The 26,670-nt window shown below is 45.2% G+C and overlaps 1 protein-coding gene across 2 annotated transcripts; it reads left to right on the top strand.

Annotated features, from left to right (window-relative positions):
- The first annotated feature begins 893 nt into the window (after positions 1–893).
- PHAF1 (phagophore assembly factor 1) lies at positions 894–26,430 on the top strand. 2 transcript variants are annotated; one of them, XM_079800413.1, is made up of 17 exons: positions 894–944; positions 1,052–1,172; positions 5,963–6,045; positions 11,002–11,085; positions 15,641–15,684; positions 16,909–16,988; positions 17,263–17,357; positions 17,774–17,871; positions 17,953–18,065; positions 21,360–21,493; positions 21,873–21,956; positions 23,658–23,740; positions 24,196–24,239; positions 24,771–24,814; positions 24,968–25,026; positions 25,569–25,641; positions 26,293–26,430. In XM_079800413.1, exons 2-17 carry the CDS (start codon positions 1,109–1,111, stop codon positions 26,377–26,379), a joined length of 1,269 nt encoding a protein of 422 aa, XP_079656539.1. In that variant the 5' UTR covers positions 894–944; positions 1,052–1,108; the 3' UTR covers positions 26,380–26,430. The 2 variants fall into 2 exon arrangements, with proteins under 2 accessions (XP_079656539.1, XP_079656540.1); XM_079800414.1 differs by having other exon boundaries at positions 901–944; positions 1,078–1,172.
- The last annotated feature ends 240 nt before the right edge of the window (positions 26,431–26,670 follow it).

Here is a 26,670-nt window from a genome sequence, read left to right as displayed (position 1 = left end):
TGGTAGCCTTTTCGTTTTAGCGTGCCTCGGGGCACCGGCCAAAAGCTCAGGATGAACAGGTTTGAGAAGCCTCTCACTCTACTTGTAGATGGAAAAACGGAGGCACAAAGAGCACCAGAGGTATGGTCTAGACCACACAGTGTTGGCGCCAAAGCTAGCTCTCGCTCAAGTCTGAGCTGCAGCCTGCGACCTCCGGTGGGGTCCGGGACTGGAGTGGAGGCGAGAGGGGGGCTGTTGGGAGAGGAACTGCTCACATCTGGATGTGGTCAGCCCGGAGGCCGGACTAGCTCCTCCCTCTTCTACCTATTCCTCTCCATCAACTCCCCCTTTCCAGGTGTCCCTCCCCTCCACACACACTGGAGCACATTCCTCACTCGCTTTGATTCCACCTCAGCCCCTGAGCAGCTAGGTGGGGAAGGAGTCATTCCTGGAAACTAGAGGCAGCTACAGCCGGCGTCAGTCTCGGCCCTAACCGGAGGTGGGAGGGCACTCGCGGGCCGTGGGGCTCCGGGACCCCGCATCCTACCTCTCTGCCGGGCCGCAGACTGTGCACCCTCGGAACTCGCTTTTTGCTCCCAATGAATGGGAATCGGACGCGCGTGTAGATAGCAGATGGGGATTATATAACCATGTCACATGTATGTGTTGAGTAGAGTACACATCCTTGTTTAGACGTGTGAAACGTGTGCGGCGCGGTGGACAGATGTGGGGGTTCACGGAATATGCGTCTCCTCGTCCCAGCCCTTCCACAAGGTACCGCCAAGCCTCCAGCCGGTCCCAGCCACTAATCCGGAGTTTGCGCGTGCGCGACTCCACCGTAGGCTCCGCCCCTGCTATGGAACCCCGCCCTCGCCACACTTTACGGCCTCGCACGCCACTTTTACTGCAGATGCTGCCGCTGTTGCCGCTGCCCCTACTACCGCGGCTGCTGCTGGTGAAGTGAGGTGAGGTGTGGTGTTGGGCCGGTGTCGCCGGCGACCGGGGAGGAGTTGGGGAGCCGGACCGCCGAGGGACGGCAGGGACGACGGGTTAGCTGCTGCTTTGTCCTCAGCTCCGGTCCCGTCTGCGCTGCCGCAGGGAGGCCGCCCCGGCCCGGCGAGCCGAACCAATGCTGGATCTGGAGGTGGTGCCTGAGCGCTCTCTGGGGAACGAGCAATGGGAATTCACACTGGGTAAGTATGGGGTTCTCCCTCAGAACCCTATTCTCTGGTTCTTATTTCCCTCCGGGCCCTTCCCGCCTCTGGTCTCTGCCCCTTACTCCCTAGTGCCCGCGGCTTATCGCCTCTTCAGTCCTATTGGCTTTTGGGGCTCCAGGCACTAGATACCCGCTCCAACCGGCCCGACCCGCCCGTCTATGGCTCAGCTGGGCCCAGACGCCCTCGCCTCAGGCCTTAACCGGGCCCCTCCCGGGACTGTGGTAGTAATAATAATAACAATGACCGACACGCCCCAAACACTGAAGACTAGCTCTGCTTTGTGGTGCGTAATTATCTCTAGTCGGCCTTCTGGGAGTCTAAGGGTCGGTACTAGTGTTATTCCTAATCGCTATTTACTGATGGAATAGTTGAGAAGTGACTGACACTCCTAAACGCCACAACAGGGTGTCTCCCTTTGCTTTTCTGGTCTATGAGTTGCCTCTTCGAAAGGGGAAACCTAGCCCTCTCCCCCATCCCTTAATCTGGTGTTGGGAATCTGGTCAAAGGAGTTGGTTGAGGAGAGTCTGTGTGTTAAAGGAACTTCTGACTTGTTTCCTTCTCGTTTTTAAATGTGGTCGATGTGGCGAGGTAATCCTAAACCCAGACCTTAGCTGAGAATGAAATAGGAGTTCAGGAAAAGTAACATTTAGTTTGTAGAACATTCAATCTGGTCGTTTTGGGGTTTTTTTTGGCCCAGTTTTCCTCATCCCCAATGCCACTACCTTTATGTGTACAAATATTTGCATTCAGTAACCCCAGTGTGTGTTTACTTTGATGTTCCAGCACTAGGAAAAGGGGGTGGGGAGCAGGTGTTGGTGCTGTTTGTTTGTGCAGGCCTGAACTTTTGTCACACTAATTTGAGCTGCTGGACTGAGTCAGCTGCTCTGTTGGGCTATAACTTCTCCTTGAATCTGGAAGACTCACATCTATGGAGACAGGGTACATGAGAAACTGGTAGGGCCCTGCTGGTGCTCAGTTGAACTATAAACCTCCTCTGGATTGTAGGAGCCAGTTTTTTTTTTTTGTTGTTTTTTTTTTAGGAGCCAGTTTTATTGAGAGGTCCTAGTCAACTTCTCTCATAACTAACACCATTCCTACAGAGTTCTTCCCAAAATTTCAGCTGGTATGAAACACCCCAGCCTCTTGTGAAGCAACAAGAGCCTGACTTGGGGAGGCTAGTGATATCTTTGTCTCCAGACACAATCATCATGCTGGTCCAGTTTGGCTTCTAGTTAGGGAATAACCTTTCCATCCACAGCTTCTGCTCACACCAGGATTTAACAGGACAGAGCGAGAACCACAAGCATAGCTTCAAATTGAGCTTGATGTTACGACTTAGTTGTGGATCTCTGTGGTACAGAGTCTTCTTGACAAAAGTAGTGATTAGGATGTTAGTTGAGACCAGGATTTTGGGGAAAAAAAACTAGGTGGGAGAGCAAGACTTCTTTTGTCAACTATTGTTTTGATACCGTAACTCCCACTTTTTTTAAAAAAAAAGTATATTTTTATTGATTTCAGAGAGGAAGGGAGAGGGAGAAAGAGATAGAAACATCGATGATGAGACAGAATTGATCTGCTGCCTCCTGCACACCCCCTGTTGGGGATCAAGCCTGCAACCCAGGCATGTGTCCTTGACCAGAATCGAACCCAGGACCTTTCAGTCTGCAGGCTGACGCTCTATCCACTGAGCCAAACTGGCTAGGGCCCACTTCTAACTTTTTCCAGTTTTCAGGAGTCAAGGGTTTGGGCTATTTTTTCACACTGTCTTAATAGCAACCAAAAACAGTGAAAAGAGCATTTCTATACAGTGGGTCTAGAATTAAACTTTGGGAAAAGGCTCATAAAGGGTGCCTGAGCCTTGATGTTTTCTTTGTGGGTCTTAAAAGTCACTTTAAAATCCTGTCTGCCTAAGAGATGGTGGTTATTTAACTTTTCCAAACTAAAATAAAAGTTAGTCCTCTCCCCAGCCCTCATACATCAAAACTGCAATTGGGGCTGAATTACATTCCTAGGCTAGAGAACCAGGCAGTGCTTAATTCAAGTCACCACAACCTTGAAAGGTAATCTCCGTTTGAAGCTGAGGCTCAGAAAGGTCGAGATGATAAAAAATAGGGGACAGGGATATTTTGCTCCCACTGCTCTACCCTTCTGAGGATAGGGTCAGTTTTGTTTCTAGGTTTCTTTTTGGAATCTGTGCTAATGCAAATGTATCTAGACCTTGCCATTATCTGCCTGGCATCATAATGGGGAGCTGCATCCAACTTCTTGGCTGCTTTCCTGGCCTTTGTTTGATGTTGGGAGATTAGAGAAATGCCAACAACACAGGGACAGGAAAACCTAGGCCAAGAGGAATCTCTGAGAAAGCCACTGGTGACTTGATCAGTGGTGGAGTAAAGGCAGTGCAAATTTGAGATGCTTTCAATGACATTTGCAGAATGCATTGGTGTGAAGGCGTATCTGAATTTGTTTTTTAAATTTGTGTTGAAGCCCTGGCCAAGTAGCTCAGTTGGTTAGAGTGTCGTCCCCATAAGCCAAAATTGCTGGCTGGGTCTCTGGTTAGGGCACATAAATAAGTGGAACAACAAATCTATGTCAATGTGTGTCTCTGTCTGTCTCTCTCTGTCTCCCTCCCTCCCTCCCTCCCTCCCTCCTCTCTCTCTCTCTCTCTCTCTCTCTCTCTCTCTCTCTCTCTCTCTCTCTTCTCCTTCCTTCCTCTCAAATCAATAATTTAAATTTTTTAAATAAATAAATAAGTGTTGAAAATGCCCAAAGAGGGTAGATTTAAAGGGTCACTAGAGAATAGCCTTCTCTGAGATTATCTTGTTCCAGAGGGACTGAACGCTCACTTTGTTGAAGGCAGCATGTACCTCTGGACTCTGCTTACAAACATTGAAAATTGAATAAGAAATGGTCATATACTCTGAACAGCTTAGTCTAGTGGGAAGGAAAGATTACAGAAATAGTGTGTTTTATTGTAATGGCATAGAAGTTGTATAGGGTGCTATGGAAGGAGAGAAGACACTTGATCTGCGGAGTTCAGGGGGAAGGCTTCCTGTCAAAAACCTACAGGAGCCTGGCCAGTGTGGCTCAGTGGTTGAGTATTGACCTAGGAACCAGGAGGTCACGGTTCGATTCTCAGTCAGGGCACATGCCCGTGTTGCAGGCTCGATCCCCAGTGTGGGCGTTCAGGAGGCAGCCGATTAATGATTCTATCTCATCATTGATGTTTCTATCTCCCTCTCCCTTCCTCTCTGAAATCAGTAAAAACATATTAAAAAAACATTACAGGAGCCAGTACTATTCCTGGAGCAGCTAACATCAGGAGGACCCTATCAGAAGGCTACTGCCAGATTTCTTATCCAAACTGTCCATACGTATAAATCTTCCAAACGAGTTAAAACAAAAACAATGGGCCCGACCCATGTGTTTCAGTGGTTGAGCATCAACCTATGAACCAGGAGGTGTCACAGATCGATTCTGGTCAGGGTACATGCCAGGGTTGTGGGCTCTATCCCCAGAAGGGTGTGTACAGGAGGCAGTCAATCAATGATTCTCTCTCATCATTGATATTTCTATCTCTTTCTCCCTTCCTCTCTAAAGTCAATAAAAATATGTTTAAAAAAACACAATGGGAAAGGTAGATGGTATGTAAGGAACCATAAGCAATTGGATATTATAATTAGAGCACGATGTACTGCTGGAAGAAGAAAATAGGTTCCCTAGATTCCCAATTCTCTTTGGTAGTAGCTGCCTGGGACACTATCAAGGAGTCTCTGGGTTCGCTGGAAAAGAGGATACCTGGAGTAAAGTGTGTTATGGGATGGGTTTAGGAAGAAAGTTTAGAGACTAGATTTTGAAAGATGGAGAAAGATGAGGAATCTAGAGGTTCTGGTTTGAATGACTGGGTAGATGTAGAGGTCAGAATACAGAAGAGAAGCCAGATTTCAGAGAGTTGAATAACACATATACTGTCCTTGCACTCACAAAGCTATGTCTTTGTTTTTGGATTGTCTGGGACTTTGTTTTAAATTGCCTCTGTGTGTGTATCTTCTTGTTTGAAATATAATGTGTCTTTTTGTTTGAAAACATACTTTTTGGTGTTCCCTGTGAGTCCCTGGAACTTTTGAGAGGCCATTGGTATTGGGATTTTTTAACAGGAGTAATATATAAGTATTTATAATGGGCCATCAGTTCACAAATCAAGTGTTAAGATTTAGAAGATATTTGCGAGTAGATAAATAAGGATCCAGTAAAAATCCTTAGTAAAATAAGTTGATTCTGGTAGGTGTGTGATTTTTAATTTTTAATGAGCCCCTACAAGTGATGTGTTTCTGCAGACTCTCATTTGAGAAATGAAACAGATGCCACAAAGGAAGAGAGGCAGGAACTTTCCTAGGGTATACGTAGTTCATGGCACAGTGAGAACCAGGCCTCAGTCTCCAGAGTTATGCAGTCAGTGCTTTCTCACTCTTGGTTCATGCTGACTTTGCCTTCTCAAAGAAAGCTCTTTGCTTGGGATCAGCACAAAAGTCCCCATTTATGTATTAACTCCCTTCCTTTATACAATTCAACTATTCCCTTAGTGCTCGCTGCTAACTTTATTCTAGCTCTTACTGCTTATTGAACTTGGAACTTAGTCTTATTTCTATAAACCTTAGCGACACCGACCCCAGACCTTACTGCAGGCACCAATACCTAGCACAGTGGTAGATGTTAGTAAATGGACAACCCAAGTAACCCACACAGGTGTCCTTGCTTCATTTCAGGAATGCCTCTGGCTCAGGCAGTAGCCATTCTTCAGAAGCACTGTCGCATCATCAAAAATGTCCAGGTTCTCTACAGTGAACAGGTGAGTAGTAGCTGATTTGTTTACTGAAATAGCATCCCTAATCAGTGAGTCATCCCCAGAGTTCGGTGATTTGGGAGGGGCTGACTCGCAGGGATTGTTGGGTCAGTGTATTTGAAAAGGAGACTCTTCAGCACTGGTCAGTTACCAAGCACTTTTTTTTTTTTTTTTAATTCTAAAACTTTTGGTCTTGATAACCTGGTGCTGCCAGGTTTTGAGGAGCAGCAATAACTGAACCTGTGTGTGTGCACGCGCGCGTCTATCCATCCCTGAAACAGGGACTTTTCAGTGGGAGGTCACCTCAGACTATCTGGTCTTCTAGGGTACTTGCTTTCCAATTATTATTTCTTGTCCAATTTGTTGTAGTCTCTATTAAATGTTGGTCAATTGTGCCAGGAATTAACCCCTAGAGTATAATGTTGCATGTACCTACAAAGACCTTTTTAGCCCAGCTGGCATGGCTCAGTGGTTGAGCCTCGTCCTATGAACCAGGAAGTCACAGTTCCATTCCCGGTCAGGGCACATGTGTGGGTTGTGGGCTTGATCCCCAGTGTGGTATGTGCAGGAGGCAACCTATAACTGATTCTTTCTTATCATTGACTAGAGGCCCGGTTCACAAAATTTGTGCACTCAGTGGTGCGGGGGGAGTCCCTCAGCCCGGCTTGTACCCTCTCACAGTCCAGGCACCCTCTCACAGTCCAGGAGCCCTCGGGGGATGTCCCACCGATGTCGGCTTAGCCCTGAGGGGCGTGGGCCTAAGCCTGCAGTCGGACATCCTTAGTGCTGCCTTGGAGGCAGGAGAGGCTCCTGCCACTGCCCCTGCGCTTGCTAGCCATGATCCTGAGCAATGCTCCCCCTATGGGAGCGCACTGACCACCAGGGGGCAGCTCCTGCATTGAGCGTCTGCCCCCTGGTGGTCAGTGCACATCATAACGGTCGTTCTGCTGTTCGGTCTAGTTGCATATTGGCCTTTTACTATATAGGATAGGATTATCTAGGATGTTTCTATCTCTCTCCCTCTCACTTCCTCTCTAAAATCACTAAAAGTATTTTTTTAAAAACAAACAAACAAACAAACAAAATGACTTTTTAGTTTCCAGTAAGAGTATACTTTAGGTTAGCACCAGAGAAGAATTTTCTGAAAATCAGAATTTTTAAAATAATATTTGATTTTTTAAGTATGTAGAGTTAGAAGCTATTTTCCATAGGCCTTTAGAAATAGGATTTTTCCATCTCTCTAAAAATGCAATTTCCCTTCCACTGACTTTTTTGAAATCTGTGATTCTTCTATGACAGACCATGTGTAGCAACCTTTGTGGTGCTGTATGTGTCACAAACCTCAGGGAATAGTTTTGCTCCTTATACAGGCTACAGGCTACAGGCTGTCCTTAAGTGGCTTTTCTGAGGCCGTTTAAGTACCAATTTGATTATTTTAGTTGCATTTTTTTCCAATTAGTTTCAGATCCTAAAGCAAGTGACAGATTATTTTTGGCATGAAGGATTAGAAGTGGGTACGATTTTTGTGAGGTTTCTCAGTTTCACTTTAGTGTCAGAGATGAGCCTGTCACCTATACCGAGAAATTATGTTCATACTGTCTGTACCCCTCTGCATCTTCAAACAAGTGCTTGGATATTCTTGTGGTACTTACCACAGAACAAGGGACTCATAGGAGTGGGCAGAGGCTCTTTGAACCACAGAGTCAAAGTGACCTGTCATTTATAAAGTGAAGAATAGTAGCTTTTCCTCTTTGTTCCAGGTCATTCATCACCTAATCTGACTTTCAGTGTTAGACCATGAGGGAATTACAAGTAGCAGGCATCAAAATGGGAAGCAGCTTAAGAAAATTGGCTTGCCTTAGCTGATTTGGCTCAGTGGATATAGTGTCAGCCTGGAGACTGCAGGGTCCCGGGTTCCATTCTGGTCAAGGGCACATGCCCGGGTTTTGAGCTTGGTCCCTAGTGGGGGGCGTGCAGGAGGCAGCTGATCAAAGATTCTCTCTCATCATTGATATTTCTATCTTTCTCTCTTCCCTCTTCCTCTCTGAAATCAATAAAAATATATTTGCGGGGGGGGGGGGGAAGAAAATTGGCTTGCTTCTTGAACTTATAATTTGCAGATTTAGTTTAATCAGATTTGGGCACCCCGAGATTAGATGCATTTGAAAATAGGCTTTCTTTCTTTTATTTAAATATTTTTTTTATTATTTCAGAGAGGAAGGGAGAGAGAGAGAAAAAACATCGATTGACTGCATTCTGCATGCCTCCCACTGGGGATCAAGCCCACAACCTAGAACTAGGCATATGCCCTGACTGGGAATCAAACCATGACCCTCTGATTCATAGGTCGAGGCTCAACCACTGAGCCACAACAGCCGGGCATGTTTTATTTCTTATATCACTAACCTTATTGTCAGTCCATTTTTGGAGTACAAATAGTAGTTTTAGCATTAAACTAATTTTCCCCAATATCGTCTAACCAACTAGAATCAGTTAGAAAACATGGATTTAATAATTAGTCTGTTTTTTTCCTTCTGTGAAGTGGATATAGTTTCCTTATGATGGAATAATCTTTTGATGAGGATCAAGAGGAGTGGTCTCTCAGAGCTCTGATATAGTGCTTCTTACATGTGGTCCTTGCCTCTTCTGCCCTCCTCCTGTTCCTTTCCCATTTGTGTCCTTGCTTCCCATTAAGTGCAGAGAATAGTTTGACCTGTTAAACTTTTCAGAACTACCTTGTCTCCAGCAAATCACACCTTGGAAATTTTTTTATATATATATTTTATTGATTTTTTAATTTTTTTTTTACAGAGAGGAAGGGAGAGGGATAGAGAGTCAGAAATATCGATGAGAGAGAAACATCAATCAGCTGCCTCCTGCACTCCTCCCACTGGGGATGTGCCTGCAACCAAGGCACACACCCTTGACCAGAATCGAACCCGGGAGCCTTGAGTCTGCAGGCCGACGCTCTATCCACTGAGCCAAACCGGCTAGGGCACACCTTGGAAATTTAATGTGCATATCAAGTAGCCCCATTTTTCTTAGAGGGAGAGGATGTTAACGACTTGCAATAGACAGCTTTACTGAACTGTTTCATATGGAGGACTGCATAGTGCCTGCTTAAGCACCACATAGTATGTGTGTTTTTTTGTTCTGGAGATATAAAGTACTAATAAAACATTGTGAAGATGATTTATTTGCTTCCTTTTAAAAATTGCTCAGTTGCACAAACAATTCTTTTTACATTTTTATTTATTTATTTTGCTTAGTTATGTCCTGCATTGTAATAATGCCAGGAAGAAAATGATCAGTTCTTGGGAGAGTATAAGAAAATCCAGATCCTCCCAGCATTTTTCCTCTAATCATGGATCTTGAAAGATGCTAAAATGTTGCTTCATCCTGCTTCCCCTATGGGCTGGCCCTCTCAGAAATGGAACTGTGTGTTCTGGGTTCAGAATAAGGTCAGGATTCATAAGTCCATTATCTTGTCTTGCTTGAGACCTAATGGTTTAGGCATTCATACAGCATTCTTCTAATGTTTGCCAGGCATGATGGTGCCACCATGGCCTGCTACCTTGTAGGGGAGCCATCTATGCTAATCACAGAAGGCTTTTGGGAGAGAATTTTTCTACTGAGACCTATACCAGCAGTGGCACAGTCTTTCTCTCTCTGACAGCCACGCTTCTGTCATTCACTGCCTACTTTGAGACGCTTTATAAAGAAACTTCTAGCCCTGACCGGTTTGGCTCAGTGGATAGTGTGTTGGCCTGTGGACTGAAGGGTCGCAGGTTCGATTCCGGTCAAGGGCATGTACCCTGGGTTGGGGGCACATCCCCAGTAGATGTGCAGGAGGCAGCTGATCGATGTATCTCTCCCATCGATGTTTCTGACTCTCTATCCCTCTCCCTTCCTCTCTGTAAAAAATCAATAAAATATATTTTTTTTAAAAAAGAAACTTCTCTAAATCCTTTTGAGAACTGTGTGCCAATTTCAAGAAAGGGCAGAGTTTTGGATGGTCCTGTTTTTCTTTTGCTGGCCAACCTGGTTAGGGTTATGGAGAGTCTTCACATGTTGAGTCCTTGAATTGATTGCTTTGGCTAGAAGCAGCAGGTGGGGCATACATGAGGAAAGAGTGCAGTGTGGTGTGCTTAGTGCTTTCTGACCCACTACCTATGAAACTAGAGCTCAGAAGTTCTGAGAGTCACTTAAGGTCACCAGCTCACCTGAACTCAAGGCCAGCTTTGTCCACTATTCTGTGCTGCTGCTCTCCTCCCCCCAGGACTCAGAAGGGGCAAATGTAGAAATATGACTCCTTAGATCTTAGACTTGGGCTTTTCAGAAAGAAGCACATGTGATATGAGATGGTGGGGGGAGGGGAGGAAAGAGGAAGAGTGTCATCTCATACATAATCAGATCATAAAATACTTATTTGTCCTGGAATATGGTATAAAACAGTCAAAAATAAAAAGTATTCCCTGTGGATGGTACAGCCTGGTAGTGAATGGATATAGGTTCAGCCGACATGCTTTGAGCATTACCTGCTGAGTTTGGATCCTCATGAGGCTTTTTCATGTGGTCTGCATTCTTCATCAACTGTTCTGTATTTTTGACAGCAGTAAACCCATGCTATAGATTTGTACCCTGGACCCTCAAAAGAAAGTGGCCTATATACTCACATAATTTTAGACCTTTCCCCAAGTATTGTCACTCAAAACCTATAATAATACAGGCTTTGGAAAAGAGAGGCTCTTTTCAAGCCAATATTATAAAGTAGCAGCTGTAGGCTGGAAATAGAGCACACTGCATTCATGCAATAGTTTGTTTCTGGCTTCCAAACCTTGTTAGTTGGGGGAGGGAGTCTGCACTTATATTCCAATCTGTGTATTGCATTTATATTGTAATGCTTTCAGCAGGTGCTGGTAAGTAAATTGATTGTTTGGAGTGTGTTTTTTTATTTTGTAGTCTCCTCTAAGCCATGACCTCATCCTTAACCTGACTCAGGACGGGATCAAACTACTGTTTGATGCTTTCAATCAGAGACTTAAGGTAACTAAAGTTTCATGTCAGTCTGATTAATATGTGCTGTTGTGAGATGTTTCTGAAACTCCTAAGTGGGAGTAAACTTCCTTGGTTCAGAGACCGCCAAGAGGTAGCCTTGCCTGTTTCCCTAAAAAGAGAAACTGGGTCTGGTAGTTGGAAATATTCTGGGAAGGACTCTAGTCCTAGGCTCTGGAGGTGAAAGGGAAAGAGTATTGAGGATTTGGGGAACATGGTATGGGGAGTGGGCTTTTATATTAAATAGGAAAACGGAGGAGCTAAGTATATGGCATAGATTCTCCTGAGTCTTTAAAAAGGTACTAAAACTCAGCAATTCTTATCCTAGGTGTCTACCCAAGAAATGAAAACATATCCACAAAATAGAAAAATTTAAAAAATTTGTACAGAAATATTCTTAGCATAAGCAGAAGTGATTCTAACAGCTTTATGCATAATAGACACAAGATGAAAAACAACCCAATGTTCGTCAGTGGGTGAGTGGATGAGCAAAGTGAACTATGTTCATGCAGTGAAGTGTAATATGGCAAAAAATGGACAATTTACTCCTGCCTCAACATAGATACATCTCAAAAACATTATGCAAAAGAATTAAGTGAAATAAAAACAGTCACAAAGGACCGCCTTAAAAAGAAAGGTACTAACGATGAGGCCTAACGGCAGAATAGGACCACAAGATTTTAGTCAGGTTTATATATCTTTATTTCATTCTTCGGTCAAATAACATGACTTAGAAGTTGAAAATTAGAGCAGTTCTTCCTAAAATGCTGAGATCAGGGCTCAATGCGTTTGAGGAAATGTAAACAAACAGCTTGCTGATGTGCAGGGTTGTCTTAATTAGTGCTCAAGTGCAATTTACTAACACCTGCTTCAGTCCAGGATGTTTTTAATATACTATTTACAAATGCCTGGGCTTTACAGGTTAGTCATGTGACATCAGACTCATGCCCCAGAGTCACAAAGTTGAATGTGGCTCTGGGCAGTGGCATGTAAAGACATCATCCTGGTTAGGATATGGAGTTGTCTTTCCAAAAGACTTAGATACTTCCTAGCTCTAGACATCCAGTCACAGGTGAGCTGCTGAGGAGGTAAGATAGAATATGGAAAAAGAATCATTACATGAAATGAGAATTCCTCGTTTATGATGATTTTTCAAAAGCAGGGTTTGATGTGAACATTCTTAGCCCCACATCTTCCTTGCCTCTCCTTGTGGACTTAGTTGTCCTGTCCTCACTGACCAAAGTTTCACACTGGGAAAAGGGAGAGGATGGCCTTCAGTGTGGCTTCATCGCAAATTGGGGAAAATTAATCTGGAAACACCTTTACAAAGAGTCATTTGCCTTTTACTTGGTAAAGCCACTTTAGGAAACATAACTTAAAAAGGTTATGGAGAGGGTAATGTTGCCAGATATTTATAGCAGGGCTTTTCATAGTAATGAAAAGCTGGAAGTAACCTAAGTGGACAACAAAAGGGGGTGGCTAGACAGCCCATTACAGAATCACAGCATGGTAAAGACAAAATCATGTATAGGTTGTTTATTAAAATGCATTTCAGCCCTAACCGGTTTGGCTCAGTGGATAGATCGTCGGCCTGCGGACTCAAGGGTCCCAGGTTCGATCCCGGTCAAAGGCATGCACCTTGGTTGCGGGCACATCCCCAGTAGGAGGGGGTGTGCAGGAGGCAGCTGATCGATGTTTCTCTCTCATCAATGTTTCTAACTCTTTATCCCTCTCCCTTCCTCTCTGTAAAAAATCAATAAAATATTTTTTTTTAATTAAATACATTTCATTTTCAGCTGTTAAAAGTGTGTATGCATTTTTGGGGAGCACTTGGTACATATTAGGTTCAGGGCTGAGTGCTTCCCATGCATTTCCTAATTTAATCCTAATAAACATGTGAGGTACTGTTTACCAGTCAGACAGCTGAGGAGAGGATAGTGGCTTGCCTGACCAAGTTTTTAACCCTATATTATCAGTGGCTTAAGCTCTGTTTTTTGGGTATGGGAATTAAAAGTGATAAAAGCTGAAGAAAACAGTGAGTACATTATGCAGAATGTGAGAATGGGAAGTACATTAGATGGGTAAGGAGGTAAAGTCTTCTGCCTCTGTGTGGTCATTATGAAGAAGGAGGGGCTAGGGACCTGCTTGAGCCTCTGGAAACTGAGGAAGCAATCAGTCAGGTGCCCTTGCTTGGCATCAGGTCTGATCTGACCCATCTGCCTGCCCTTCCATCCGAGGGCTTTAGAATCCACCTCTCCCTCATGCTGTCTTCTGCAGTTTCCCTGTCTCTCACTTGCTGCCTATGAGTGAGCTCTGTGGAATGAGGCTTCACCAAGTCACAACCTTTACAGCCACCTGTCTTTTCCTTTCCTATTTTGGCTGCTGGCATGCCTCCTTTTCTCTCTGGTGAAATCAAGGACTTTTCCAGCCCAGAGGCTAGAAAATCATGGACTTTAGACTTCCTCAGCTGCTTCTTCCTATGGCCCAGCAAGCTCCATAGACTAAAATCTGCTGGTAGAGTCTCCTGGTGACATGAAGGACTCCCAGATGGTCAGCACTCTGGGTTCCTTGCCACAAGTGCCCCCCTGTCATTAACTCTGGTTCACTGGGCAGGCAGGGTTGAACCACCTCCAAGTGTTGGTCTGAGTGCAGCAGGTGGATGACAGTGACATAGGAGGAACATTCTGGAGGCTCACTCCCATGGTAAGTGGTGGGAAGCCCTTGAGATTCGGTTGCCAGCTGTTGTAATCAGAGGCAGTTTGCCTGGCTCTACTATATAAGCAGGGCTCTACTATATAACATGGGGCCCTGGCCTCGGTCAAATGGCATACCAATTTGGAAAGATAGACTGCCATGCCCAGGCTTCCTGAAGGGGACACTAGGTGTCTTATGAATCATAGCTATTTCCCTTCCCTTCCTTGCATGACCTCTCTTGGCATCTCTTTTCATGCTTTTGAGCTACATGTTGCCCTTAGCTAGCTTCATAGCAGGCCCACTCACCTGATATGTTGAGTACTTCCCCTTTGCACACTAATAAGCCAGACCTTAGGGGCCTTAACTTAGTGGGACCAGTGGACAGCATACACAAGTAGTGTAGGAAAGGGTTGATTGAAGTGCTGTGATGGCCAGCAGAGGAAATGATCCTTAGAAGCAGGTAGGATCAAAATAGCCACATTATAGTTAAGAGATGTCTGTCTAAGTTGTAAATTCTGTGTTGTGATCTCTGAAGTTACAGACAAGGTCTGGCCAAAAGTGAATTGCCTATTAGGTCTCAGTTTCTGTAACAAAGCCAGATGCTCCTATACCTAATGTCCCTTCCAGAGTCAAACCCAGGTTGTCAGGGCAAACAGACATTAAACCAGCTCTGTTTGGGCCTCTAAAATGAGGCCCAATGTCCGGCTGGCTGGCTCAGTGGCTGAGCGTCAACTTTTGAACCAGGAGGTTACGGTTCGATTCCGGTCAGGGCACATGCCCGGGTTGCTGGCTCAGTCCCCATTGTGGGACGTGGAGGAGGCAGCCAATCAATGATTCTCTCTCATCATTGATGTTTCTCTCTCTCTCTCTCCCTCTCCCTTCCTCTCTGAAAGCAATAAAAATATATTTTTAAAAGTAAAACGAGGCCCAAGACCTCCTAGCTGGAGAATGGTGGATGGTTCTGCAGGCCGCCAAGCCCTAGACATCGTTGTCATAGAGGACTTCATAGTGCTTATTACTTGGTACCAATAGTGGCTGTGTGTTCAATAACTTTTCCTTTGTCTCTGCCCTGAATTCTGGACATTTCCTTTGAGCTTCACCAGGGTTCTGAGGTTCTCCAGGTTTAGCCAGATGCCCTTCATTAAGGATATATCTGAATATTGTCACAGTTGTCCTAAGCTAATGTATTGTGTGACTTGTTTTCTAGCAGGATAGACCTCCCCCTCCATCTTTTTGTTCTGTAAACACAGTATTTTGAAGCTATTTTTGAAATTGACTTGATTTGGGTTTTTATATGCAGCAAAGTATGGAGTAGAAGGAAGGAAGATCCATATCCAAGGATACAACCTTTTTTTAAGAAAAATAGGTTTTTATCAATTTTTTTAGAGAGAAAGGAAGGGAGGGTATGTGCCCTGACTGGGAATTGAACCAGTAACCTTTCAGTGCATGGGTGACACTCAACCAACTGACTCACACTGGTCAGGGCTCTGAGGTTACAACCTTAACAAATGCATGGATTTGTTTCTGTGGAGTGTTTCACTGTCCTGTAGGGATGGAATGCAGTCTTCTCTATGATACGACATAGAGAACCTTGTATGAGGTACAAGAACCTTGACCCAGAGCATCCACAAACATCTGTTCGATCCACTGGAAGAGGGGGAAGGAGAGGTTCTGCTGTGTGTGGTATGGGTTTTTCCTCCAGATTTAACAATGAGAACTAAAGATACTGTGCAGTTGCTTCCAGAGAATTTCAGCTAGTGATAGATTATTTTTTCTTTGCTATTCTGTAAATGTCTTCTTAATCTTCTTCAACTACAGAGCATTAACAACTCTTAAATTTTTTTTTTTTTAGGTGATTGAAGTATATGACTTGACTAAAGTAAAGTTAAAATATTGGTGAGTTTTCTCCCTTGCTGGTATATGTCACAGGCTTGGTACAAGTGGGCTTTATGTACTATACTCATTACTTTAGTAAAGGAATGCCATCCACAGCAGTTCCAGGATTAGAGCCTGGTGCCATGATTTCCTCAGACAGCTTTCAAGTCTACTTGGTTTCCAGGAGAAAAGGAAACCTTACTAAGAACATGCTGTGAATATATGTCAAATTAAAGCAGGACCTCAGCTCAGAGGTGATTATAACTGTTTCTTGGGTCACAGCTGTCCTCTGCACGTTGTCTTTTTGGCACCTCTTTATGCTTTCATGAGCAATAGAATTGGGACAGTACAGATAGGTCTGACTCCAAAACCTATGCGCAGGGGCCATGCTAATCTTTGTATCGTTCCAATTTTAGTATATGTGCTGCCGAAGCGAGCACAAAAACCTATGCTAAAGAAAACGTCCAAAGGGCCACTATTTGGGGGCCAAAATCTGCTTTTTAGGATGATATCTGTATGGTGCACAAATATTTGGCCCCCATTATGGCCAGACAGTATTCTAGCATCTAGAGTGCTCTGTTCAGTAAGCTTCCAAGGTTTGGCTCTCCTGGGCTTGAGTTATGGCTTCATCATTTTATTAATCTCTGTGACCTTGGGCAAGTCACTTGACCTTAACCTTTAAGCATTCTCCTGAAAGTCATAACTGCCTTATTTTCATGCTCATCATCTGAAATCCTACGCCTCCTATACTCCCAAGCCCATCTCCCAGGAGGGATCCATCCCTCCCCAACCCATCTGCCAAGTCACCCAATTAATCTGCCTTTTAGAAAATTAGCTGCCTTGCTTGGCTACACCCTTCTTTTAAGATGTTCATCCCTTTTTAAGAAAGTTCCTTTTTCAAACCAACTACTAGTAGGCATCCTGGGAAAACACATTAACACTGTATAAACTGAGGCCACTCTTTAAGTTTGGATACCTGGAGCTGAGACTGGATTTATTTCCTTCTGAACAGATGTCTTGGGAGGCCCTAGAGGACCAGTTCTGTATATAAGCCTCAGGAGAATTGACTTGTCCTGACCTCTTTAATTGTCTCTTATTTTAAAGTTCTTTAATTAAACTTTTATTTTGATATAATTGTAGACTCACCCACCTATGTTTTAAGAATAACTCTTCTAGCCACCATCTCCAGTGATCTGTGAGCCCATCCTGGGAAGCCTGGTATTAAAAAATATCTTTGTTTTTCAGTGGAGTACATTTTAACTCTCAGGCCATAGCTCCCACCATTGAGCAGATTGACCAGTCTTTCGGTGCAACCCATCCTGGAGGTAAGCCAAGTCCATTTGATTCCTCTGGTTCTCTGGCAGCCCATAGTGATAAATCTGGCAAGTGGTACCATCTCCACCACAACCTCCTGAAGCCCAGTTCCTATAGTATATGGGGGTTGGTACTTGAGTGTAAAGGAAAGCTCCTCCCCCTTGTTTTCAGCCTAGTAGGTCAGTTCAGAAATGAGACACAAGGAAGTGTTGCCAGTCATTACTTCCTGCCAGGCTGGTTTGTGTTTGCAACTTCAACCATGCCATTTCCTTCTCATTCCTACAGTATACAACTCTGCTGAGCAGCTCTTCCACCTCAACTTCAGAGGACTGTCTTTCTCTTTTCAGTTAGACTCGTGGACAGAAGCTCCCAAGTACGAGGTTAGCCCTTCCTTTCCCCGCGTGTTTGTTGCCCAGTCCCCAGGTGATATAGGTCAGCAGACAGTGCTCTTCAGGCAGACTAGATAGGTATCCTCTAGTTATCTATTGCTTTAGCAAAATGTTTCATTCATCCTTAGGGTTATGAAATGATAGCTTTTCCTAAGGCTTAGATTTTATTAAAGGGGGCATTCCTGCATTTCCTCACTGATGAAAGAAAGAGAAGAAAAACAAAGTAAAATTAAAGATGAACTTGCATGGTTGGGGTGAGTTTATTGACCTAGAGCCAGATTTAACTAGTATGTGCTACTTTGATCTGGCCAGTTCATGAAGACCATGAGTGCTGGGGAAATGCCAGAGCCTGAGAGTCACATGGCCTGCAGTGTGCCCTTAATAAAACGTTTGTTCTGTGTTTGCAGCCCAATTTTGCCCATGGTCTAGCTTCTCTCCAGATACCCCACGGAGCAACTGTGAAACGAATGTACATCTACAGTGGAAACAGCCTTCAGGATACCAAGTACGTGTCAGGGAGCACAAGCTTCATGCTAAGGCCTGATAGGTAAGGCAAAGCCTGTGCTTACTCTGTGCCTGCCCCCAGGGCTCCCGTGATGCCCCTGAGCTGTTTCCTGGGCAATGTGTATGCTGAGAGTGTAGACGTTCTTCGAGATGGAACTGGACCCTCAGGTTTACGACTTCGCCTACTTGCTGCAGGTCAGTTACTGGCTTTGGGGTGGTGGGTTCCCTCTTGTGTCCATGTTGAGACAGTCTAAAATCCCACGTGCTTAGGGATAGTTGGTAGAAGACAAATGATGCAGATGCTTATGATTAAAGCTTTCATTTGAATTTGTGAAGGGACGAGATAGTCTTACCATTAGCGTATCTTAAATAATAGTGGCATTGCTTTCCTCAGCATGAACATAAGCCTTCTGTTAGCATATGTAGTTTTGCACTGGTTCCCAAACTGTTTATTGGAGGTGAATGTTGTGAGCTCCAGTGCTGTCTGTTCTCCACCCTTTAAGCCCAGTTCTTAGAGTAGGCTGGCAGGAGGGACTTGTTGAATTGTGGTCTGGCCACACCCTGCTGAGATTTTGCTGGCTTTGAACAACAACAAAAGGAGTTGCTGCCTTCAGTAGTTGGTCTCTCTAGGATCCATGCCTCATTTTGTGGTTTCTTATGCCAGGCCAATCTCAGGTACATTGACCTTGGATGGGGCTTAGTAGGACAGGGATCTCTAGTGTGGAGCTTGCCTCCATAAAGATGGCCTGGAAGCCAACATAGAGATTGTACCTTCACAGAACTCATAGTCTAGCTAGTATTTGTTCATAAATTGGAGTCTTGCATCAGTCTCTGGGCATTGGTTCTTAACTGTTAAGAATCTTGTATGTAGGGGGTGTGAGGGCGGGCTAGAAGGAGTTAAGGGGGGGACGGGAACATATGTATTACTTTCAACAATAAAGATTTTTAAAAAATCGTACGTAAACTGAACTACTGCCCTGAACAAATTAGGCATTCACAACCTCCAGGTTAGAAATTTCTTTTTTTTTTTTAATTTCTTTATTGATTAAGGTATCACATATTTGTCCTCGTCCCCCCATTCCCATCCCACACCCCTCCCCACAGATGCCCCCACCCCCCTGTTGTCCTTAACCACCGGTTAGGCTCATATGCCTGCACACAAGTCCTTTGTAGAAATTTCTTAAAATGTGATTTTCTAGCCAAGGCAGAATAACAGCTACTTAAAGGAATGTTGCACCTGAACTATAGCTTTTGAGAGAGTTGAAAGAATTATGATGCGGCAGCATAGTTGAATGATTTAGGGTCTGTCTTCTCCAGAGGATTGCTGCTTGAACAGCAGGATAGTCAAGGGTGGCGCAGTTATCCCAGGTGACAGGAGAGGAGCCTGTTGGAAGTGGGGGGGTGTCGAAGTTAATGCTGACTGCCGCCCCGTACAGCATACCCCTAGCAGTCACGTCTCAGGCTTGAGTTATTGTCCCATCCAGCACTCACTGAGAGTTTTCTTTGGCAAGTGGAAGGGTAGCTTGTCTCAACTGACCTACTTCTCCCATCTGTTTCCTGATGGCTACAGTGATGCTTTTTTTGTTGTTGTTGCCTGTTTGTTTGTTTTAGAGAGAGGGAGAGAGAGATCAATTTGTTGTTTCACTTATTCATGCATTCTCTGGTTGATTGTTGGCACATGGGCACAAGACTAACCAACTGAGCTACCCAGCCAGGGCCTACAGTGATACTTTTAACAGGAAAAATCAGTTCAACTGTTTTGGTCCCTGCAATAATTTATAGAAAGACTTACTTTGTAATCAGAAACTGAAAAGCTCCTAAAACTAAAGATAATTTCACCTGGATAGGTTTCAGGCAGAAAAAGAAAGCTTACCTGCCAAAACTGGTTTGGCTCAGTGGATAGAGCGTCGGCCTGCAGACTGAAAGGTCCCAGGTTCGATTCCGGTCAAGGGCATGTACCTTGGTTGTGGGCACATCCCCAGTGGGGGGTGTGCAAGAGGCAGCTGATGGATGTTTCTCTCTCATCGATGTTTCTAACTCTCTATCCCTCTCTCTTCCTCTCTGTAAAAAATCAATAAAATATATTTAAAAAAAAAAAAAAAAAGAAAGCTTACCTATCAAGGGTGCCTTCCCTATAGCCCCATCTGGGCATCACAAGAATCTGGTACTTGGAGACTTTGGGCAGACAGTCCAGCCTGACAGCATTTTTGGTGGGTTCCAGATTTGCCTAAACAAAGTTTTATTTTGCTATTCAGTGTATATGTGCTGTGAATAAAGACTCGGGTTAATTGGAGAACTCAGCATCTAGTATTTCATATTTGGGATCCCTCAAGTCTTCTGTATGTAACAAATGGATTGTTATCCATGAAAAGAGTTTTGTCAACTCTAAAACCCCGTGCAGAGTAAGGTGATATTGGTGATTATTATGGTACCAGGAATTGCAGACTCTTCGCCTTTTTTTTTTTTTTTTTTAAAGAGAGGAAGGGAGAGTGATAGAGAGCCAGAAACATTGACAAGAGAGAAACACCAATCAGCTGCCTCCCCTGGGGACATGTCCGAAACCAAGGCACATGCCCTTGACCGGAATCGAACCTGGGACCCTTCAGTCCGAAAGCCGACGCTCTAGCCACTGAGCCAAACCTGTTTCGGTTGCCTTTTTTTTTCTTTTTTTTCCCCCTGAAAAAAATACTTTGTCTTCCCATCCACAAAATGGGGGAAATTTTACTAATGGTGTATCTATTGCTATTCCTCAACTATGTGTGTGTTTAATTGAGCCATTTCTGAAATCTGTATTAGACAAAGAGTTAAATATTCTTCCCAAAGAAGAAACTTGACAAATCAAGATTTTTTTTCATTTTCCCACTTTCCTGGTTTTCTCTTGGAGTACTAGTGTGTCAGGTGTTTGTGGAATTAGGGAGTGAGTTAATGTGTGCTTCACTCTTGGCTTTTATAGAGTGATCTTTAAGCCAAATCTCTCATTGGGTGTTACCATTGAGAGGTACCTCCTAGCATTAAGTACCCTTTATCTTGTCAGGACCTGCAAAGTGGCAAGAAATAATAGTACTTTATTATATACTTCATAGCACCTGTGCAGCTATTTATTGTCCCTCAGTTGTGTGCTGACCTGATTGGGATCTTTATCACGCCACAAAGTCTCCATGTGGGCACCTGTTTTGCTCACCATTGTTTCCTCAATATCTATCGAAGTATCCCCTAGCCTTTAATGGTCAGTAGTAAATACTTGGTGAGTCAGTGAATGGTGTTTCCAGAGCTTCATGTCATTTGTGTGGAATTGAATGAGTCTCTGGCATTATTTAGATAAGGTGGTGATCTCTAGTAGTATCTTAAGCCCTGGTAACGTGCTTGCACGCAGTTTGCCTCTCAGCAGACCTGGTAATGCAGTGGCCTCTCTGGAGCCCCCGGGCCCTGGGCTACAGGGTCTCAGGCCCTACCCTGGAACTGGCTATACCTCTCCCTTGTTCTCTGCAGGTTGTGGACCTGGCCTGTTAGCAGATGCCAAGATGCGGGTATTTGAACGTTCGGTGTATTTTGGTGATTCTTGCCAAGACGTTCTTAGCATGCTTGGTTCTCCACACAAAGTCTTCTATAAATCAGAAGATAAGGTGAGAGAAATGTGTTTATAAAGTGAATAGTGGAATAGTGGTCTCTTAATGTTTTTAAATCATTAACTTAATATTGAATAAATATAAACTTTTTGCTATTTTCTCATAGAACCTGTTCTGTTAAAGCAGATGGAGAAGTAAATTGAAAGCTCTTTTCTGACACTTGTTGGTCAGATCATGCTGCCTTTCCTTGGAGACCAGGGCCCAGTTTATAGTCAACCACAGCTGGCTGGGTTGGTTGGCACCAGCAGCTGGGACTCCTAGACTCTTGCCTACCCAACAGCTTAATGTCAGAGAAAAAAACACAATTTATAGAATCATTTAATCCAAGGATTGTATTAAGGGGGTGGATTTTAATTCATTATTTTTTCTCCAACAGATGAAAATTCATTCTCCTTCCCCCCATAAACAAGTTCCATCCAAGTGCAATGACTACTTTTTTAACTACTTCACTCTTGGAGTGGTAAGTTATGGTTCCTTAGGGAAGTGTTTAATTTCTGCAGGCATGGACAGTGTACCTTGGCACACTTGTGTATACATATACAGCTGAAACTGTGCCTAGCAGCAGGGATCCTAGCCCCAGCTGGCTTTGCCCACTATTGTCATATATGTCAGACTTTCCTGCCACCAAGATTGCTGAGACACTGAGTTCCCTGGTATGTCTTCTCTGATAGAAGCATGCTCCACAGGTGGAGTCTGGGAATCATTCAGGTTAAGATGTTTTGGGAACTGCCCTTTTGTAGAGCATAGGAACCTCTTCTGGAGTCACAAAACTAGAAGATTAAAAAGTCTCAAAAACAATGGGAGTGTGTTTATATATTTAAGGGATCATCCCAGAGGCATTGTAGCCCTATGTTCTGGACCTCGGGTGCTGATGGTCACAATCAGTGCTGACAGTCCAGCTGGTAAATGGATTTTTTGTGTGTAAGAAATGATTGTGTAAACACTGCATCAGCAGGATACATCTCAGAAGGCAGGGCTAACCTGGACCTTGGTTCTTCTAACCTCTGAGCTCTCCTGGGGACCTGAGGCAGCAAAGAAAGGGTAGATTCCAGAGAAGGAGAAAGGAGAGATTGGGTTTGCCTATGTGGGAAAGACCAAACAGGAGCCAGGAGTCGTGGGAGAGCAGTGGGATCATAAACTGTTGGGGTTAGGATGGTGCCAGGAGGGCATGGCACTGTTACAAGCTGAACTTTTAAAAATATATATATATATTTATTGATTTTTTACAGAGAGGAAGAGAGAGGGATAGAGAGTTAGAAACATCAATGAGAGAGAAACATCGATCAGCTGCCTCCTGCACACCCCCTACTGGGGATGTGCCCGCAACCAAGGTACATGCCCTTGACCGGAATCGAACCTGGGACCCTTCAGTCCGCAGGCCGACGCTCTATCCACCGAGCCAAATCAGTCAGGGCACAAGCTGAACTTTTTGAGTTCTAAAGCCTGTGATGACAGGTGGCAGGGAAGATGGAGCAAATGTATTGGTCTGATAGGACTTGATGTAGCTGTTGATGGAGAGGTGGACACAGGGGTAACCTTGGGGTCACAGGCCTGAGCAGCTGGCAGGGTGTGAAGCTGGGAAAGATGTGATGGATAGGAGGAAGTGTTCAATAGGTAGCATCAAATCTAGGTCTGAATCCTGGCAAGAGGCTGAAACTTCGGTTTTAGGGGTTGCTGGCACCCATAGAGAGGGCCTAAAGGAAATCAGAGGGTCTCTGGCAGGTCATGACATTCAGAATAACCAGGTGCCTTGAGCCCCTTAAATTAGATGGCCCCTGAACCTTCTCAGTAGCTTTTAAGTCAGAATCTATGCTCAGATTTTTTTATCCTGGTGCTTGACAGGAAAGATCTGATGTATTTGAGTTCCCAAGCAGTGGGAGCTGCAGCCACCTGTGCTGGCCAGGACTGCTTGCACAAGATTTGGAATAGGGAGGCCTTTAGACGGTTGGGTGCCCCCCTCACTGAAAATGTCCAGTTAAGGCTGCTTGGTCTCAGCTGTCCCCTTGATTGTTGCTGGGGGGCGGCGGGGGGGGGAGTAAGCTCCTGCCTGCAGGCATCCTCATTGTGGAATAGATGTTTCTGAGTTGGACATGCCCTGGGAAAGGCTGCTGCCCTGCCTCAGTAACTCTCCTGACTTAGGCATCCTTGTTTTCTATCCCAGGACATCCTCTTTGATGCGAACACTCACAAAGTGAAGAAGTTTGTCCTTCACACCAATTACCCTGGGCATTATAATTTCAATATGTGAGTATACCTGTACCTGCCTCTCTGAGCAGTGGGCTTTGGACTAAAAATCCCCAGGATAGAGAGCTTATGGCTTTAGAGTTTACTAATTTATCTGTACCTGAATTCTTGCTGGTTTATGGGAAGTGAACATTTTCTGAGTGTTCATTCTGTTCCTGGTATAGTGTCCAATACCTTACATCTCTCCATCTGTACCCAGTTTACAAATAGGGAAATAAATTCAGAAAGCTTGGTGTCTTATCCAAGGTGGGAGTCTTCAGACCCCAGAGCCATACCCTTTTCTGTTGAACTCTAATTCCTAAAGCTGGCCTCCCCAGTGAATTCCGAGTCAGGCCCAGTGCAAGTTGGGCAAGTTGTGCTTGGTTCTGTTTTTCCTGGAGTGCAAGGTTAAGATGTGGGGGTGGTTAGGCCTCCCAGGGGACCCAGCCTTTACTCTTTTTCCTTTTCTCTCTTAGTTATCACCGTTGTGAGTTCAAGATCCCAATAGCCATAAAGAAAGGTGAGTAGTGAGTGTCCTCGGGATACGAAAAGGCTTTTGGGGTCAGTCACTCACGATGAGAAGGGACAAGTGATCCAAGTAGAGAGGATGGTAGCAAGTGGGTTAATGTAGTCCTGGCCCACCTGATCCTGCCCATAGCCTCGACTCCTCTGGGCTAAGCTCTCTGTATGGGGGGCGGAGCGGGAAGGGAGGCTACAGTGGTTGGTCTGTAGTCTCGTGGAGGCCTTCCAGGTCTTTTCCTGTAAGTGGAGTGCTGGTCTCTGGAAGGGAGAGTTTCCTAACTGCGATGATCATCCAGGTGCTCCCAGCCCAGCCTTGTGATTGTTGTCCACTGCTGGTTGGCGTAGTTCACACCTGACTGACCTCCCTTCAACCCTCCATTTTCGTCCATTCAGGAATAAAACAGTCTGTCTTTCCTCCCTCCATACTCCAACCCCAGTGCAAAGGGTGGCCAGATCTGGATTCTGCCTAGGGCTAGGTCACAGGTGGGCAGGGCCAGCTGCCAACCACTCTGTATTATTCTCTTTTCAGAAAATGCAGATGGTCAGACAGAAACATGCACAACCTATAGCAAGGTGAGCTCCTATTTTCCCACCTGATGCAGCCTGAAAATGAGGTGGTGGTCATGAACATGCTAGCAGTTGGGGGCCCATGTTCTCTGGGCCTGTCATTGGTCACGGGTGTGGTCAGGCCCTGCTAACCCCCTGCCGCCTCCATCCCTCTTGCAGTGGGACAACATCCAGGAGCTCCTGGGTCACCCTGTGGAGAAGCCTGTTGTCCTTCACAGGTGAGTGTGCGAGGTTACTATCAGGTGGCCTAGGGAAGCCTAGCAGTGGATATTGCTTAGAAATAAATTATAGACATGTGCATACTTCCTTCCCCAACTCTGCATTAATACAAGGCCTACTTATGCATGTTTGCCTGTACGAGAGAGGTTGCCTAATGGGAATAGCTTCTCCCCTCCTCCACCTACCTGCAGATATGAGAGCCTTTTCACCCCTAGTTATTCAGAAAGGGAGGCAGTCATGACCAACTGCCCTAGGATCTTATTATTTCCATCAAAGCTGCTACTAGCCATAGTCCACAGCCCAACCCAGTACCTGGTTGTCACACTGCCTGAAGCTCTCTGCCTCCTGACTTCTCACAACCCAGTTCATTTCCATAGTAACTTTCTGTGCCATGTTAGGCTGAGTAAGGCCTATTGCTACCTCTAAGACCCCAAGGGCCTGTGTGGGACTTACAGACCACTTGCCAATAGCCCCCACTCCCAAAAGGGACTGCTGGCCTGGCCTTGGTCTGCCCCTCTAATTCTGGCTTCCCCGGCCTCAGGTCCTCCTCCCCAAACAACACCAATCCATTTGGCTCCACATTCTGCTTTGGTCTTCAGCGGATGATCTTTGAGGTAAGCCCTGGGGACTGGGGCCGGTGTTCTGGCAGGGAGAGGCAAGTCATGGAGAGAGATCAGGGAGGACCTAACGGCCCTGCTGGGAGGGTTAATCCTTCCCCAACAACTCTGCTGAGAACTTAGCCTCTCCAGTTTAACAGTGAGGGCTCAGAAATTACGTTAGAGAAATTCAGGATCAGGTAAGCTAAAGCAGTGCTCTGGATCCAATAAGATGAGAGGTAACGGGAATCCCAATACCTAAAACCAAGGAACCACAGGGCAAGTGGGGCTCAAGTGGCTATAGAGGCCCCATTGGCTTGGGAGAAGAATGGGCTGCCTGTTTTCTCTTCTGGATGTCGTAACCTTCAGCAGGCCCCTGAAGAGTTCCAGAAGAACTGGACAAATAGGTGTGGTGGAGTTTATGTATCCCATGAGGCACAGGCAGACACGAGGGCAGAAATGATGCCCAGCATGAGATAAGGGATGTTGAGGGATTGGCCCATCCTGTGCAGTTGTGTTGTATACACAACCTCCATGCCCATGTACAGGGCCTTCTTGGGGTCCTTTCTCTGCCGTCTCAGCCCCGGTGCTAATCCCACTGGTGTTTTTGTGGGTCTGATTGCTTGCTCTGCTCCGTCCCCTTGACTTGCTGTCCTCTTCTCACATCAGGTTATGCAGAATAACCACATTGCCTCGGTGACCCTGTATGGCCCCCCCAGGCCTGGTGCCCATCTGAAAACAGCAGAGCTCCCCTAGGGACATCACCACCCATGCCCCTCTCCCCCGTGGAACTGTGTCACATCCTCCTCAGCGGGTCTTCATGTGCCACCTGTGGGTTTTCTTGGACACCTTGCCAGTGTTGAAGGGCTGTTGTGATGTTCTGAGATGAGGCTCAGGCTGGGTGCTCTGCCATGAGATGAGAGACCCAGATAGATATTCTTCTGTCCGTCCTCAGCCTGCTGGTGCCAACAGGGGACACAGACTGCAAAGAGAAGCACAAACTCTGAGCCTTGATACCTGAACCCAGGAGCTTTTGGCTAACACTTA

The sequence above is a fragment of the Cnephaeus nilssonii genome, assembly GCF_951640355.1.
Source record: "Cnephaeus nilssonii genome assembly, chromosome: 20".
NCBI lineage: Eukaryota > Metazoa > Chordata > Mammalia > Chiroptera > Vespertilionidae > Cnephaeus > Cnephaeus nilssonii.
Note: the sequence above shows the minus strand (reverse complement) of the source record. Positions and strands in the feature narration are given on the sequence as shown.